This window comes from Megalobrama amblycephala, linkage group LG6 (assembly GCF_018812025.1).
Source record: "Megalobrama amblycephala isolate DHTTF-2021 linkage group LG6, ASM1881202v1, whole genome shotgun sequence".
Classification (NCBI taxonomy): Eukaryota; Metazoa; Chordata; class Actinopteri; order Cypriniformes; family Xenocyprididae; genus Megalobrama; species Megalobrama amblycephala.
Genome location: NC_063049.1, coordinates 13,518,413 through 13,531,320, shown reverse-complemented (window position 1 = coordinate 13,531,320; position 12,908 = coordinate 13,518,413). Strand labels below are relative to the sequence as shown.

Below are 12,908 nucleotides of genomic sequence, written 5' to 3'. Positions count from 1 at the left end.
AGAGGTTCATAAACGCTTCTCATGTTTGGAAAGTTTGTATGTTTGACGTGTTGCTTTTTCAAATTCAATGCTTTCAGATGACGCATCATTTACTACTGATCACAGAGCAGCACTAACATGCTGTGTACATATTTATATAATTAAAAATCAAAAAATATTGCAGCCTTTGCGATGTTATAATTGCACTTAGCCAAATTACGATTTCGATTCCAATTAATTGCGATTCATTTCGGGTTCTTTCTTGCTTGCTTTTGCTCTTTCTTTGCTCATGTTCCATTTTTCCATTTGTTCACCCTATATCAGCTTTTTTGATTATGACCAGCTGATTCAAAATCTGAATGTGTGTGTGTGTGTATATACACACATATTCAGATTAGAGAAGTCCAATCATGTGAGATGAGGATTTTATTTATATATATATATATATATATATATATATATATATATATATATATATATATATATATATATATATATATATATATATATATATATATATATATATATATAACCTCATCTCACAAGATTGAAGTTTGTGGTTATTGTTGGATATATATATATATATATATATATATATATATATATATATATATATATATATATATATATATATATATATATATATATATATATATCAGATTAGAGAAGTCCAATCATGTGAGATGAGGATTTTATATATATATATATATATATATAATATATATATATATATATATATATATATATATATATATATATAAAATACCTTATCTCACAAGATTGAAGTTTGTGGTTATTGTTGGAGATTTTCTCCATTATGCTTGTAAATACAACTTAAACTCACGATATAACAGAAGTAGCGACAGATATTTTCTTCTATATTGCGACGTACACCCAAGTAAAATGGATTATCGGAAAACACCAAAATGTATGCCGGGACTTGGTTCTGGCCATCAGTTATTAATTGATAAAGGCAGATCTGAAGTCGAGCTTGCATTCAATTATAAAAAAAGAGGCAGGTTTATGTGAATAAATGATTAGAGAAGTCCAGCATACATCACTGGGGAGAGATCTGTCATTTCACTGACAGATTGACTGAGATTTTGATTAGGAATTACAGGTAAATAAAACGAAATAATAAAACATGCATGAATGAATGAATTGTTCACAGTAATATCAATAATGTGCATTTAGAAAATACAATTTAATTTTCATTTCAGGCTTTGAAAGCTTTGTATGTAGCTATATGTGGTACACAGTTGGATCATCATACTTGTTAGCATTTAAAGTTTTTTTTTTTTTTTTATATATATAGTATAGTTAGATAACCATAGTGTGAGATGTATAACTGTCCTGTTGAATTAGTGTGCTTGGGTTTAGTTTGATCATCTGTCTTCGGTCTCTTCTGCAACTGAATTCGCATCACACTGAGCCTTTCAGACCAAGCACATGTGTGCGCTCGGATAATATGAAGCACGCTGATGTGTAGTTAAACATGTTAATTAAAGCTCACATGAGATTAGTTAGCTGCACCTAAATCATAGGGGACTGAGTTTCATCTAAACATGCTGTAGATGCTTTCTGCATTAGGACCTGAGCTTTCAGCCATATACCCCTGGAGGTCCGTGAGCAGATAGATGAAAAACATGTACAGATAGTTTGTATATTTAAAATGTGGTGCAACAATAATCTGTTAAATTGATAGTTTGCATGAAAATGAAAATTCAGTCATTTACTCTGATTGTACAACCTTTTTTCTGTGGAGCACAATAGATTTTCATTTTTGGCTGAACTCCTTTTTAACATGGATTTCTTTTTATAATTTTTGGGGGAGTCCCTTGGATGGTTCAAGGTCCTGATGGGGCTCCAACTGCCTTTGTAAAAGTGGAAACCCCCCTGCTTTTAGGGATTCGCTCCACTGCAGTTCCGCTGGCTGCCGATAAGTGGCGACATGTAAACACGGTGCTCAAAGCTTAGGCATTGCCCTTCAAATATTGTTTTGCCCGTGTATTTAATGAAACTAAACAGACTGGAAATATATTCTTAAAAAATCAGTATTTAAAAATATACTTTTTTCCCCCAGAAGGACCCTGCAAATTACATAAGGAGAAACAATGATTATTTCTGCCTGCACTCTGCGGTAAAATATAGATGCTGAATAATAGAAATGGGCTGTTAAGAGCTGTTGGTGCCTTGAGATTTTTGATGGAAATAACATCAACTCGCTCCAACCGGATTTTCTAATAAGGCAAGTCGCGTTTGAATAAATTATCCAGAGCGAGTCGGAAGAGCGTCGAATGGGGACGTCGCTGCATAAATTAGTCAAATGCCTCCCGCGCGCCGCCAATAGCGTTCCGAGCAGTGCTGGTGTAAAATAAATTATGCAAATACCACAGGCTGCAGATATTCACCAGCGCAGAGATGAGCTGACCTTGGAGTTTCTTTGTGCTGCGGCACTGGATGTACGGTCTCTTGATAAAGCGAGCTTTTCTGCTGGGGAGTCACGGCATAATATTCCTGCAAACGCACACAAAGGATGTAATGCTCAAAAGGCTGTAGGAAGGACACGCGCTCGCTTCCCCGCTCGATTTCATATGGACGCAATAGCATGAATTCTCCATGCTATTCCGTGGCGATGGATCTTGGTGTTTGTCAGCTTAGAAATTTCTCAATATCTTTTCTCTCATCGTTGTTGGGGACAGAGACTTCGTCCGTCAAGCTCGACAATAGGTAAAATGTCAGACTTGTTATGCTTGTAATAAACCGTCACGAGGCTAAAGCTTGTGTCATGCACGAGCCCTGTGTATTGTGCGCGGTGAAATAGACTGTTTTGGAGAAATTCGGCTCATTTGCATCGTTTTTATTGCTGTGTTTTGCTTCGGTCGAGTAAAAGCCCTAAGCTGTCAGCAGCTCTTTCAGTTCACTCGCAGTCCCTGAAAGATGGTGCTGAAGGCAGCTTTGAATATAAAGTGAATGAATACAGCAGCGCTTGACGACTTCTAGAGATTTCCACAGAAAACATTGTAGTAGTATGTGAAATTACATTGCCTTCAAACGATGATTTTCGGCATTTTATGCGTTTAGGGTGACATTGTTTTGCTGTTGCCATAGTTTCTCGTGTGTTGCTGGTGTATTTAAGCAGGGAAGTAACGATTCTCTCTCTCTTTTCCCCCCACAGCTCATCGGGTGCCAGTGTTGTGGCCATAGACAACAAAATTGAACAAGCGATGGTAAGTCATCCTGCTTTTCTCCTCATGAATAGTGCATATTTAAACAGATATTTTGTTTACATGCCGCAAGCAGTCTGCCGAGTTGCATCAGCGCCAGAGGAATGAATTATGTAATCATTATCAAATGATTGTTGCTCTGACAGCGTCGATTTGTCAATTATTTAATTGTTTTGAACATAGTAAGCTATTTCGCTCAAGTTTGAACTAAAAAGCTGATAAGAAAACGAGTGAAGTGTTTGTTTGCTGACTTGCCTGGGGTTTTGCCTGCGTGCTCACGCGATCTGTGCGCCTTGTTACTGTTGCTAGGCAAACCCCAAAGCTTTTACACTTAGTTATAAATATCTCGGCTTCTGATTGGCCTGACGCGGTGTGGGACGGCCATTTTGTTGGTTTGGTGACGCCAAGCAGCATAAAGGGAGGGGAGGGACTGTGGGTAGCGAGTAGGATGCAGGTTAAAGCTTTTCAAGGCTTTATTCCAAACCGTGAACACAGCACCTCAGAGGAGAACAATATGATACATGTAATAAACAATGCTTTTGATGAATGATGAACGAACATAAAGATTTGACAATAACGCTTTGTTGTGCACTTTCAGGATCTTGTGAAGAGTCACTTGATGTATGCTGTTCGTGAGGAGGTGGAGGTGTTGAAAGAACAGATTAAAGAACTGATTGAGAGAAACTCTCAACTGGAGCAAGAAAACAACCTGCTGAAGAACCTGGCCAGTCCGGAGCAGCTCGCACAGTTCCAGGCGCAGGTTCAGACCGGCTCGCCGCCGTCGTCCTCCACGCAAGGAGCGCAGCCGCCTGCCCCGTCGGCCCAACTCGCAGCACAAAACTCGGGACCTTCGGCGTAGCGCGGTACGAAAGCTGCCGTTGAGGACGACGAGTGGCTCGAACCGTAAAGGAAACGGACTGAAGCTTATGAACAAACATGCCTCGCTCACATGTTAGACTGATGAAATTTGCACACCTTTCAAAACTTGACAAATGTCATATACAACAGTGACAATCCAGTTGGCTGAGGTTGCCAAAATCCACAGAATGTGATTGTCAGGTTGAAGAAAACAATCGGAGAGGACGCTATATAAAGAATCACTGTGCCTGTGTCTAAAGTCACGTTTGGTTTTCAGTCAAGGCTGTTTTCCATGTCTCCCTTACCTTTGTAGTGTAAATGCTGACGGCGGTCTTTTTAGACTGCGAGCTTCTAATAAAGCAAGCACTTTTACGGTGACGAATGTGACGAAACTTTGAAGATCTGCCGATCTGTGCCCCAGCTGGCATGGGGAAGGCAGACGACGCATTGATGACTTCCATAGTTGCATTGGTGTAGTCATGATACTTTTTTGAATGAAGAAAACGAGGAGGTATGATGCTTAAAATCTGCATTCGTTCTCTGCACGGCGAGAATGACGGATGAGACGCAAGCTGAGGTGGACAAGGCTGTATATTATTGTATGATTAGTGTAAGTATTTTGTAAAATAGCGATATCATGTGAAGCGGTTAAAGAGACACTATATAGGTTGTACATATTTGAAGGGTAGCGAGGTAGTTGGCTTACCCAGGAGAAAACATCCATCTTTTCTTTTTTTAATGCTGTTAAGCAGGAACAGTCTTACGATATTTATCTGACAAATGGAAAAGCTACTCATCTAACACCTGCTGTACACTACTTTGTGATGATTTTGAAGTATTACACCCATGTGATTTCTGTTTTCAGTTTGGACAGTGAAGTATTCTGGATCAATCTTTTAACTTACAGTTACTCTTGACTATCATATAGCTGACATGGATTTGCATTGTGTACAACTTGTATGCTTATGTTCTGTGCATGTTCTCAAACCAGGAGATAAGTTGTAAAATACTGTAATTGCACTTGCCAGTTGCACTTCACAACTCTCAATAAAGTCATGTTTGTGAACACCATTGGGAAGAATCCTTGATGCTTTAGCTTGTGTGACATGCCAGGTGCATTCATTTGAGCGGACTACTGAATATATTAGACATGCTAGCCAGGGTTTATATCATAGGGACATGATTCTACATAATGGTGAGTATTTATATCATACTGCGGCTGCTTTTTTCAGTTCAGATGTTAGTTGGCCAAACGGCTGTCGTTGAGCTAAAATCATTGTTTCTTAAAGATGTGATGAAACTGAAGGATCGACAGATCTTTTCTTCTGTATTGTGATGTATACTGTAAAGGAAAAATAAGTAAGGTCAATGTCCACAGGCCTTAATAATGATAAAAAAAAGACATCCAAATTATGTAATGTAGTACAACAGGATCTCTTATTGAATCCAAAAGGTTTTAATTATATTTTGCTACATATAAAGGTATTTTAAAGATTTTGAAGTATCAAAAGTCATTCGGTTTAACCGTCCAAAGGCCAATACAGCCATTTCATCTGTGATTAAAATATCCTATTTTTTTATTCTGGCATGATTTTATAACATCATATATCAACATAGTGCAAAATGGTATTCAAATTGTGTAGAAGTCATTGCTTTGTTATGAGAAAGAATGTTTGGAAAAATTAATTTCATTGATGTCATTCAGAGTAACCAATATAAAGGGACAATTTTTGATGAAGTCATGTGGTCAATATCATGTGACAGGATGTGACATCATTCAGACACCTGCAAAGGACCACATGGTCATGAAGCAAAGTAACTAATTCTCTTAACTAGTTTTCACTTGCTCATAAGCATGTCTCGAAACATCAGGTCATTCGGTACAACCACTATAAAACATGGAAAATGTTGTAATATTTTAACGTACTAAATATAAAATGAATAACTGTCCTCTTGCTAGCTAGCTAGATATCAGCCTGTTAGCACTGTTTGAAAATATCGTTATTCGGTATAACCAAAAGTGTCATTCGGTAAAACTGAAATTTTGGTTAAACCGAATGACTTTTTTGGTGAAACATTTTGTCCATCTTGTAAAAAATGAAAGAAAAAAAAAACAAAATCTTATTGTTAACACTTAATAAAGCTTCAAAATTAATTAAATCTCGATTGTTTTTTTACACTTTGAAAAACCTTATTCATCAATGACCCATGAATCTAATGTTTTCACTGGGAGATCGAGTTATATTTTGATTAAAAATTATGAGATTAAAAAATAGATAAAAAATAAAACATGCATCGTTCACGATAACATGCATTTAGAAACTTTCATTCTGATTTCATAGGAAATTTGAAATTGGATTACTTTGTTGACCTTCATAGTACTGTGCATAATTTCATCTGAAACTCTAACATGAATAATGGCTATATAACAGAGGAATTTAACAACAATCTTATCTAAATATGTCCCTCTTTATGACCCTTGAGAAATCTGAATGATTGAATTTAAATTAATTTCTCTTTCTTCAATTTATCCATGTTTCTTATGGAGCTAGATAGTAAAACTCTGATGTTCAAAAATTGTCAAAAGAGTCAAAAAAAGGTTGAAGTTTGAAATCCAGGTGACGCATAAACTTCATAAAGATGCCCGATCCAGTGGAGTTTTACACTAATGTGCTTTCTGCTAATTTGACATAATCTACTGTAACATTTGAAAAAATATATATTTAAATGACAAAGGAAAGTTTTGAACTGCTTTTAAAAAAGCAAAACATGTATGAGACATTATCCAAATGTGTTTGACGTTTATTTGAAAAAGGCTCACGCAAACACGATTAAATAGAGAAATAGATCATGGCAATCATCAATCACAAATAAATATGATAAAAATTATAAGATGCATCAACAACAACAATGGTTCTGTAGAAAAGCATGTGTTCCCTTCATCCAGGGACACTGTAAACATGTGTGACAATGTCATGTAGTATTGTACACTAGATCCAGCTCAGCATACAACCCTCTGACCCACAAAGAGGATTTCCACCTTCAGATTGTATCCAATCACCCAAAAAAATCTCATTCAGATGCAGGGCAGGGTATGTGAAGAACACTGGGGCTCACATTCCCATTCGGATACTTTGAATTATCTGAAAAATGGCTGAAAACGAGAAAGAAAAATGACAGAATCAGGAAGGAACAGCAATCAGCACATTTAATCTAAAAAATACAAACTTTAATATTACCTGATCCACAAACAACAAATACAAAGAGCGCCAAAAGCCATGGCCCCACCGGATATTTCTCCTCCTGCGGTCGCTGAAACAGTGAAAGTCGAAGTGTTTCATAAATAAAAATATATATTTCATAAACAAAGCACAATACCTCTGTGGTCTGGCAGATAAATCTGTTTACACATGACACAAATGTCTACATAATGTCACAGTAACAAAAAGAAAACAAACACCTGAAGACTTTTTCCTAGGTTGTGTTTGTCCATACACAAAATCAGTTTTGTGCATCAAGATGTTTTGTGCATCATTTTGTTTGAATCATGATATACCAAATCTGATATTATTATCTGATATTAGCCGGTTATCTTTACATAAAGGGGTTGGACAATGAAACTGAAACACCTGGTTTTAAACCACAATAATTGATTTAGTATAGGCTGCGTCCGAAAACCTAGGTAGCTGTCTTGCTGCCTCGCTGTCTTATAAGAGAATGACTTGTACGGCAGCGTTTGTGCTTGAAGGCACCTCACGGAATTGATTTCGGACAGACTTCTGAGGCAGCGTAACGGTTTAATGATCTACAGCAATGTAGCGCGAGCTTTGGTGAGAACTAAACAAATATTTAATTACTACAGTAGTAATTTCTCGATAGAAATGATATCAAAATTGAAATATGTTGGTCAAAATCATACATTTACACACAAACTGAGCAGCAAACGCAACTTTCGGATGCCATCTTTATTTTTCTAGCTCAACTGTCACAGAATGGAAAGCACAGGATTGTGGGATATCAAAGGCAGCTAAGGATACATCCAATCTTCCTTCAAAAATCGATCTGAGGAAGGTATCTCAGCAAACAGGAAGTGAAGCTAACATTGGATTCGGACATGCCTTGATGCCTTACTACCTTGAAATGTGTCCTCAGAAGGCAGCATTTTCCAGTTTTCGGAGCAGCCATGGTGTAGGTGTAGGGCAGGGGTGTCCAACCCTGCTCCTGGAGGGCTACCGTCCTACAGATTTCAGTTCCAACCCTGCTCCAACACACCTGTCTGTAATTATCAAGCAGCCCTGAACATCATGATTAGCTGGTTTAGGTGTTTTTGAATCGGGTTGGAGCTAAAATCTGCAGGGCGGTAGCCCTCAAGGACCAGGCTTGGACACCCCTAGTGAAGAGCCTCCTTTTGCAGCCAATATGGCATCAATTTGTCTTGGGAATGACAGAAACAAGTCCTTAGGGACTTCACAGGGATGTTGAGTCATTCCTCTTCCAGAACAGTGGCAAGGTCACTATGTGATGCTGGTGGAGGAAAATGTTTGACTTGCTGCTCCAAAATTCCCCAAAGTGGCTCAAAGATGTGGTGACTGTGCAGGCCATGGGAGATGTTCAACTTAATTTTCATGTTCATCAAACCATTCTGTCACAAGTCTCGCTGTGTGTATTGGTGCATTATCATTCTGAGACACAGCACCCGCTTCAGGGTTCAATGTTTGAACCATTAGGTGCACATGGTCCTCCAGAATGGTTCGGAAGTCCTTGGCAGTGACACGGCCATTAAGCACAGTAGGGAATGCCGTGATATCCAAATCTCTGTTCTTCACTCTGGGCAGCAACAGTCCGGTGTTAAGCCTCTTTGAGGCTTCTCCACACTTTAACTCTCACAGAAAGACAGTGAAGGTGGACTCATCAAAGAACCATACATGTTTCACACTGTCCACAGCCCAAGATTTGCACCGTTGGCACCACTGAAACCGACATTTGGCATTGGCACGAGTGACCAAAGGTTTGGCTAGAGCAGCCCAACCATGAATACTGACTCTGTGGAGCTCCTGACGAACAGATTTGGTGGAATCAGGAAAGTTGAGGTGTGCATTTAATTCTGCAGTGATTTGGGCAGCAGCTGTGGTTTTATGGTTCTTGGATGCAATCCCGATTAGTACCTGGACATCCCTTTCAGACAGCTTCCTCTTGGGTCAACAGTTACTCCTGTTGGATGTGGTTCGTTCTGCGTGATATGCTGACATTACCCTGGATATATTGTGGCTCTCGATACACCACAAAGACTTGCTGACCTGGTCACAGATGAGCCAGCAAGAAGCGAAACAACATTTTGTCCTCTTTTGAACTCTGATATGTCTCCCATTATGTTGTGTGGATTGCAATATTTTATGTACAGCTGTGATATTGCTCTGATAATTCAACCTTCACACTGCCCTTACTGATGGAATATAAAATCAGTGATGATTGGCCATCAGGCTGCGCATAACCTCCAACACTTCATTGTCCAACCCTGCATATATATATATATATATATATATATATATATATATATATATATATATATATATATATATGGAATACAGAATTCAGTTCTCTTTCTTGTCTTTTTGTTCTTGAATGGACACATACTCACAAAATTATGTCAAAGTGCCCGTCTTGGTGAGTATCCTCATAAACACTATCGCTTATGTCTTAAGTGAACGAAAACAATCGAGGGGGGAAAAAAACGGATGCGCATCATTATATTGGATCTGTGCATTTGCTCTTAAAGGGACAACAGCCTAATATACCTGCTGCCATCTGTCATTAATGTTAAATAAACAAAAGACAGAGAGAAAATGACTTTTGTAGCTTTAACAAAAAATTATTATATTTAATTTATACAGTGGAGACTATGCAAAGTAATTTTACATTTGATTATTCAATTTATGTACCTATACTGATAGACTTACCTGAAGCACATAAAGCACTGTTTTAGGCCTATTTCATTTGTATCTTTGTTTTATTGTATTTATTTATGTTTGTAATTTATTTTTTTTCTATGCAGATGCACTCCCCTGCAAAATCACCCCAATTATATATATATATATATATATATATATATATATATATATATATATATATATATATATATATATATAAATCAGATCCACATAGGACTTTTTGGATGTTGATAATCACAACTGGTTTTATTCCTGTCATCATGACCGAAATACTCCTTAGCATGCTTCTTCACCATAGGTTCATCATGCATTAACCCTTGCCACATTCTCACAGCAAATACAACAGCAGCTTACCATACATGGCAAAATGATTTCATTGGCGCCTATGGCAGATGTTGTGACCCAGTTTAACTGCACCTTTACAAGGGAGGGTCACCAATGGTCAGATTAGTTATGTGCATCTGTCATCAGTTTCTACAACTGTGGCCATGGCAACAACACAGGCGTCAACGTTAACTAAATCTAGTTTGCATCAGGCTTATTGACTCATAAAGCTTATTGAGCAGATTGTGATTATGTCAAACAATAGCACGTTTACGTTGCATACGGATTAAGCCTAATTTAAGATGATCCCCGATACTGAAAAGAATTAGGTGAAGAATTAGACTTGCACTCGCCTCGTATGATGTTTACATAAAACACCATCGTGAAAACTGATGATGGCCTCGAAATGAGACACGATAACCCCAAATCATGCACATAAAAGCGAAATCCATACATAAATGGCAAGAGCATCATTGATTTACGTTTATACAGACGACAATGACAGTCTTACCAGGGTCTTCGCCACGTTCCCCCTCTGAGTGATGTTTTTGCTGTGCTTCTCGTTTGCCATACGGATCCTTTGTTTTGCTACCATCTTCCGACCCAGCGTATATGTATAAATTAAGCGCTACAGCAAATCAAATATATTGCTTTATCTAAGGTGATGCTTCAGTCCCCTTCCCTGCACCTGCTCCCCTAAACCGATTTATGCGGGACGGAAGTGCGCCTCCATGTAGCCTAATAACGTCTAAAGGGACGAGCTCCCTTTTTAGCTCAGCTCCATCTCCCAGCTCCATTAAACTGACAAATTTCTGTTTTATATTTTTTTATTCACAGGTGAACTTAAAACCTTGATTTATTACACTAAGGGTTAATATGACAACAACAACAACAACAACAACAACAACAATTATAATAATAATAATAATAATCATAAATATGTAACTAAATAAACATGTTATTCCCTGCTGGGAAATGCAGTTGGAAACTGGCAGTTGTTTTGGAACATGATAGTTCCACCCAGCTGTTTATTAGCTGATCCAAGCTGGTCATAGCTGTGCAGGATAAAGGTCCGGGATGTTCACTAGCTGGGCCAAGCTGGTTAGCAGGTCCAAGATGGTCACTGGATGGTCTAAACTGGTCACTAGCTGGCCCATGATGATTATTAGCAGGTCCAAGATGGTCATAGCTGTTCCAAGATGGTCACTAGCTGGACCAAGTTGGTCATAGCTGTCCTGAATGGTCATTAACTGATCCAAGATGGTCACTAGCTGGTGAAAGCTGGTCATTTGCTGGTCCAAGTTGGTCACTAGCTAGACCAAGTTGTAGCTGTTACTGAATGGTCATTAACTGATCCAAGATGGTCACTAGAAGGTGAAACCTGGTCATTTGCTGGTCCAAGATGGTCACTAGCTGGACCAAGTTGGTCATAGCTGTCCTGAATGGTCATTAGCTGATCTAATATGGTCACTAGCCAGCCGAAGTTAGTTATTAGATGGTCACTAGATGGACCACGCTGGTCATAGCTGTTCCAGAATGGTCATTAGCTGATCCAAGATGGTCACTAGAAGGTGAAACCTGGTCATTAGCTGGTCCAAGATGGTCACTAGCTGGACCAAGTTGGTCATAGCTGTCCTGAATGGTCATTAATTGATCCAAAATGGTCACTAACCAGTCCACGTTAGTTATTAGATGGTCACTAGAAGGTGAAACCTGGTCATTAGCTGGACCAAGTTGGTCATAGCTGTCCTGAATGGTCATTAACTGATCTAATATGGTCACTAGCCAGCCGAAGTTAGTTATTAGATGGTCACTAGATGGACTACGTTGGTCATAGCTGTTCCTGAATGGTCATTAGCTGATCCAAGATGGTCACTAGAAGGTGAAACCTGGTCATTAGCTGGTCCAAGATGGTCACTAGCTGGACCAAGTTGGTCATAGCTGTCCTGAATGGTCATTAATTGATCCAAAATGGTCACTAACCAGTCCATGTTAGTTATTAGATGGTCACTAGAAGGTGAAACCTGGTCATTAGCTGGACCAAGTTGGTCATAGCTGTCCTGAACGGTCATTAACTGGTTCAAGATGGTCACTAGTTGGTGAAAGCTGGTCATTTGCTGGTCCAAGTTGGTCACTAGCTAGACCAAGTTGTAGCTGTTACTGAATGGTCATTAACTGATCCAAGATGGTCACTAGAAGGTGAAACCTGGTCATTTGCTTGTCCAAGATGGTCACTAGCTGGACCAAGTTGGTCATAGCTGTCCCGAATAGTCATTAACTGATCTAAGATGGTCACTAGCCAGCCGAAGTTAGTTATTGGATGGTCACTAGATGGACCACGCTGGTCATAGCTGTTCCTGAATGGTCATTAGCTGATCCAAGATGGTCACTAGCTGGACCAAGTTGGTCATAGCTGTCCTGAATGGTCATTAACTGATGACTGGTCCAAAAGGGTCATAGCTGTTTTTAGGGTGGCCATAGCTAGTCCAAGATGGTCTGGTCCAAACTGGTTATTGTCCTGTTGTTATTAGTGAATCAAAGTGGTTTATTCGCTGTTCTAATCATGTAGTTT

The 12,908-nt window shown here is 38.7% G+C and overlaps 2 protein-coding genes across 2 annotated transcripts in view; one reads left to right on the top strand and one right to left on the bottom strand.

Annotated features, from left to right (window-relative positions):
• Positions 1–5,135, top strand: part of tsc22d1 (TSC22 domain family, member 1) — a 62,676-nt gene extending 57,541 nt beyond the window's left edge. The window contains 2 exon segments of the mRNA XM_048193020.1: positions 3,158–3,209; positions 3,805–5,135. Of these exon segments, the coding sequence (XP_048048977.1) occupies positions 3,158–3,209; positions 3,805–4,065 (313 nt within the window). The 3' untranslated portion in view covers positions 4,066–5,135.
• Positions 5,136–6,848: 1,713 nt separating this feature from the next.
• Positions 6,849–11,140, bottom strand: serp2 (stress-associated endoplasmic reticulum protein family member 2). Its single transcript, XM_048193019.1, has 3 exons — positions 10,848–11,140; positions 7,304–7,376; positions 6,849–7,218 (listed from the first exon to the last, which is right to left on the bottom strand). The coding sequence occupies exons 1-3, from the start codon at positions 10,929–10,931 to the stop codon at positions 7,178–7,180; spliced, it is 198 nt and encodes a 65-aa protein (XP_048048976.1). The 5' UTR covers positions 10,932–11,140; the 3' UTR covers positions 6,849–7,177.
• Between the last annotated feature and the right edge of the window lie 1,768 nt (positions 11,141–12,908).

What these genes read in the sequence shown, in the direction of transcription:
- serp2 (XM_048193019.1), bottom strand. Translation starts at nt 10,931, where the DNA reads ATGGTAGCAAAACAAAGGATCCGTATGGCAAACGAGAAGCACAGCAAA. An exon ending in GGAACGTGGCGAAGACCCTG is followed by an intron (nt 7,377 to 10,847) that starts GTAAGACTGTCA and finishes TCACTGTTTCAG; the next exon opens with CGACCGCAGGAGGAGAAATA. An exon ending in ATTTGTTGTTTGTGGATCAG is followed by an intron (nt 7,219 to 7,303) that starts GTAATATTAAAG and finishes TCTCGTTTTCAG; the next exon opens with CCATTTTTCAGATAATTCAA.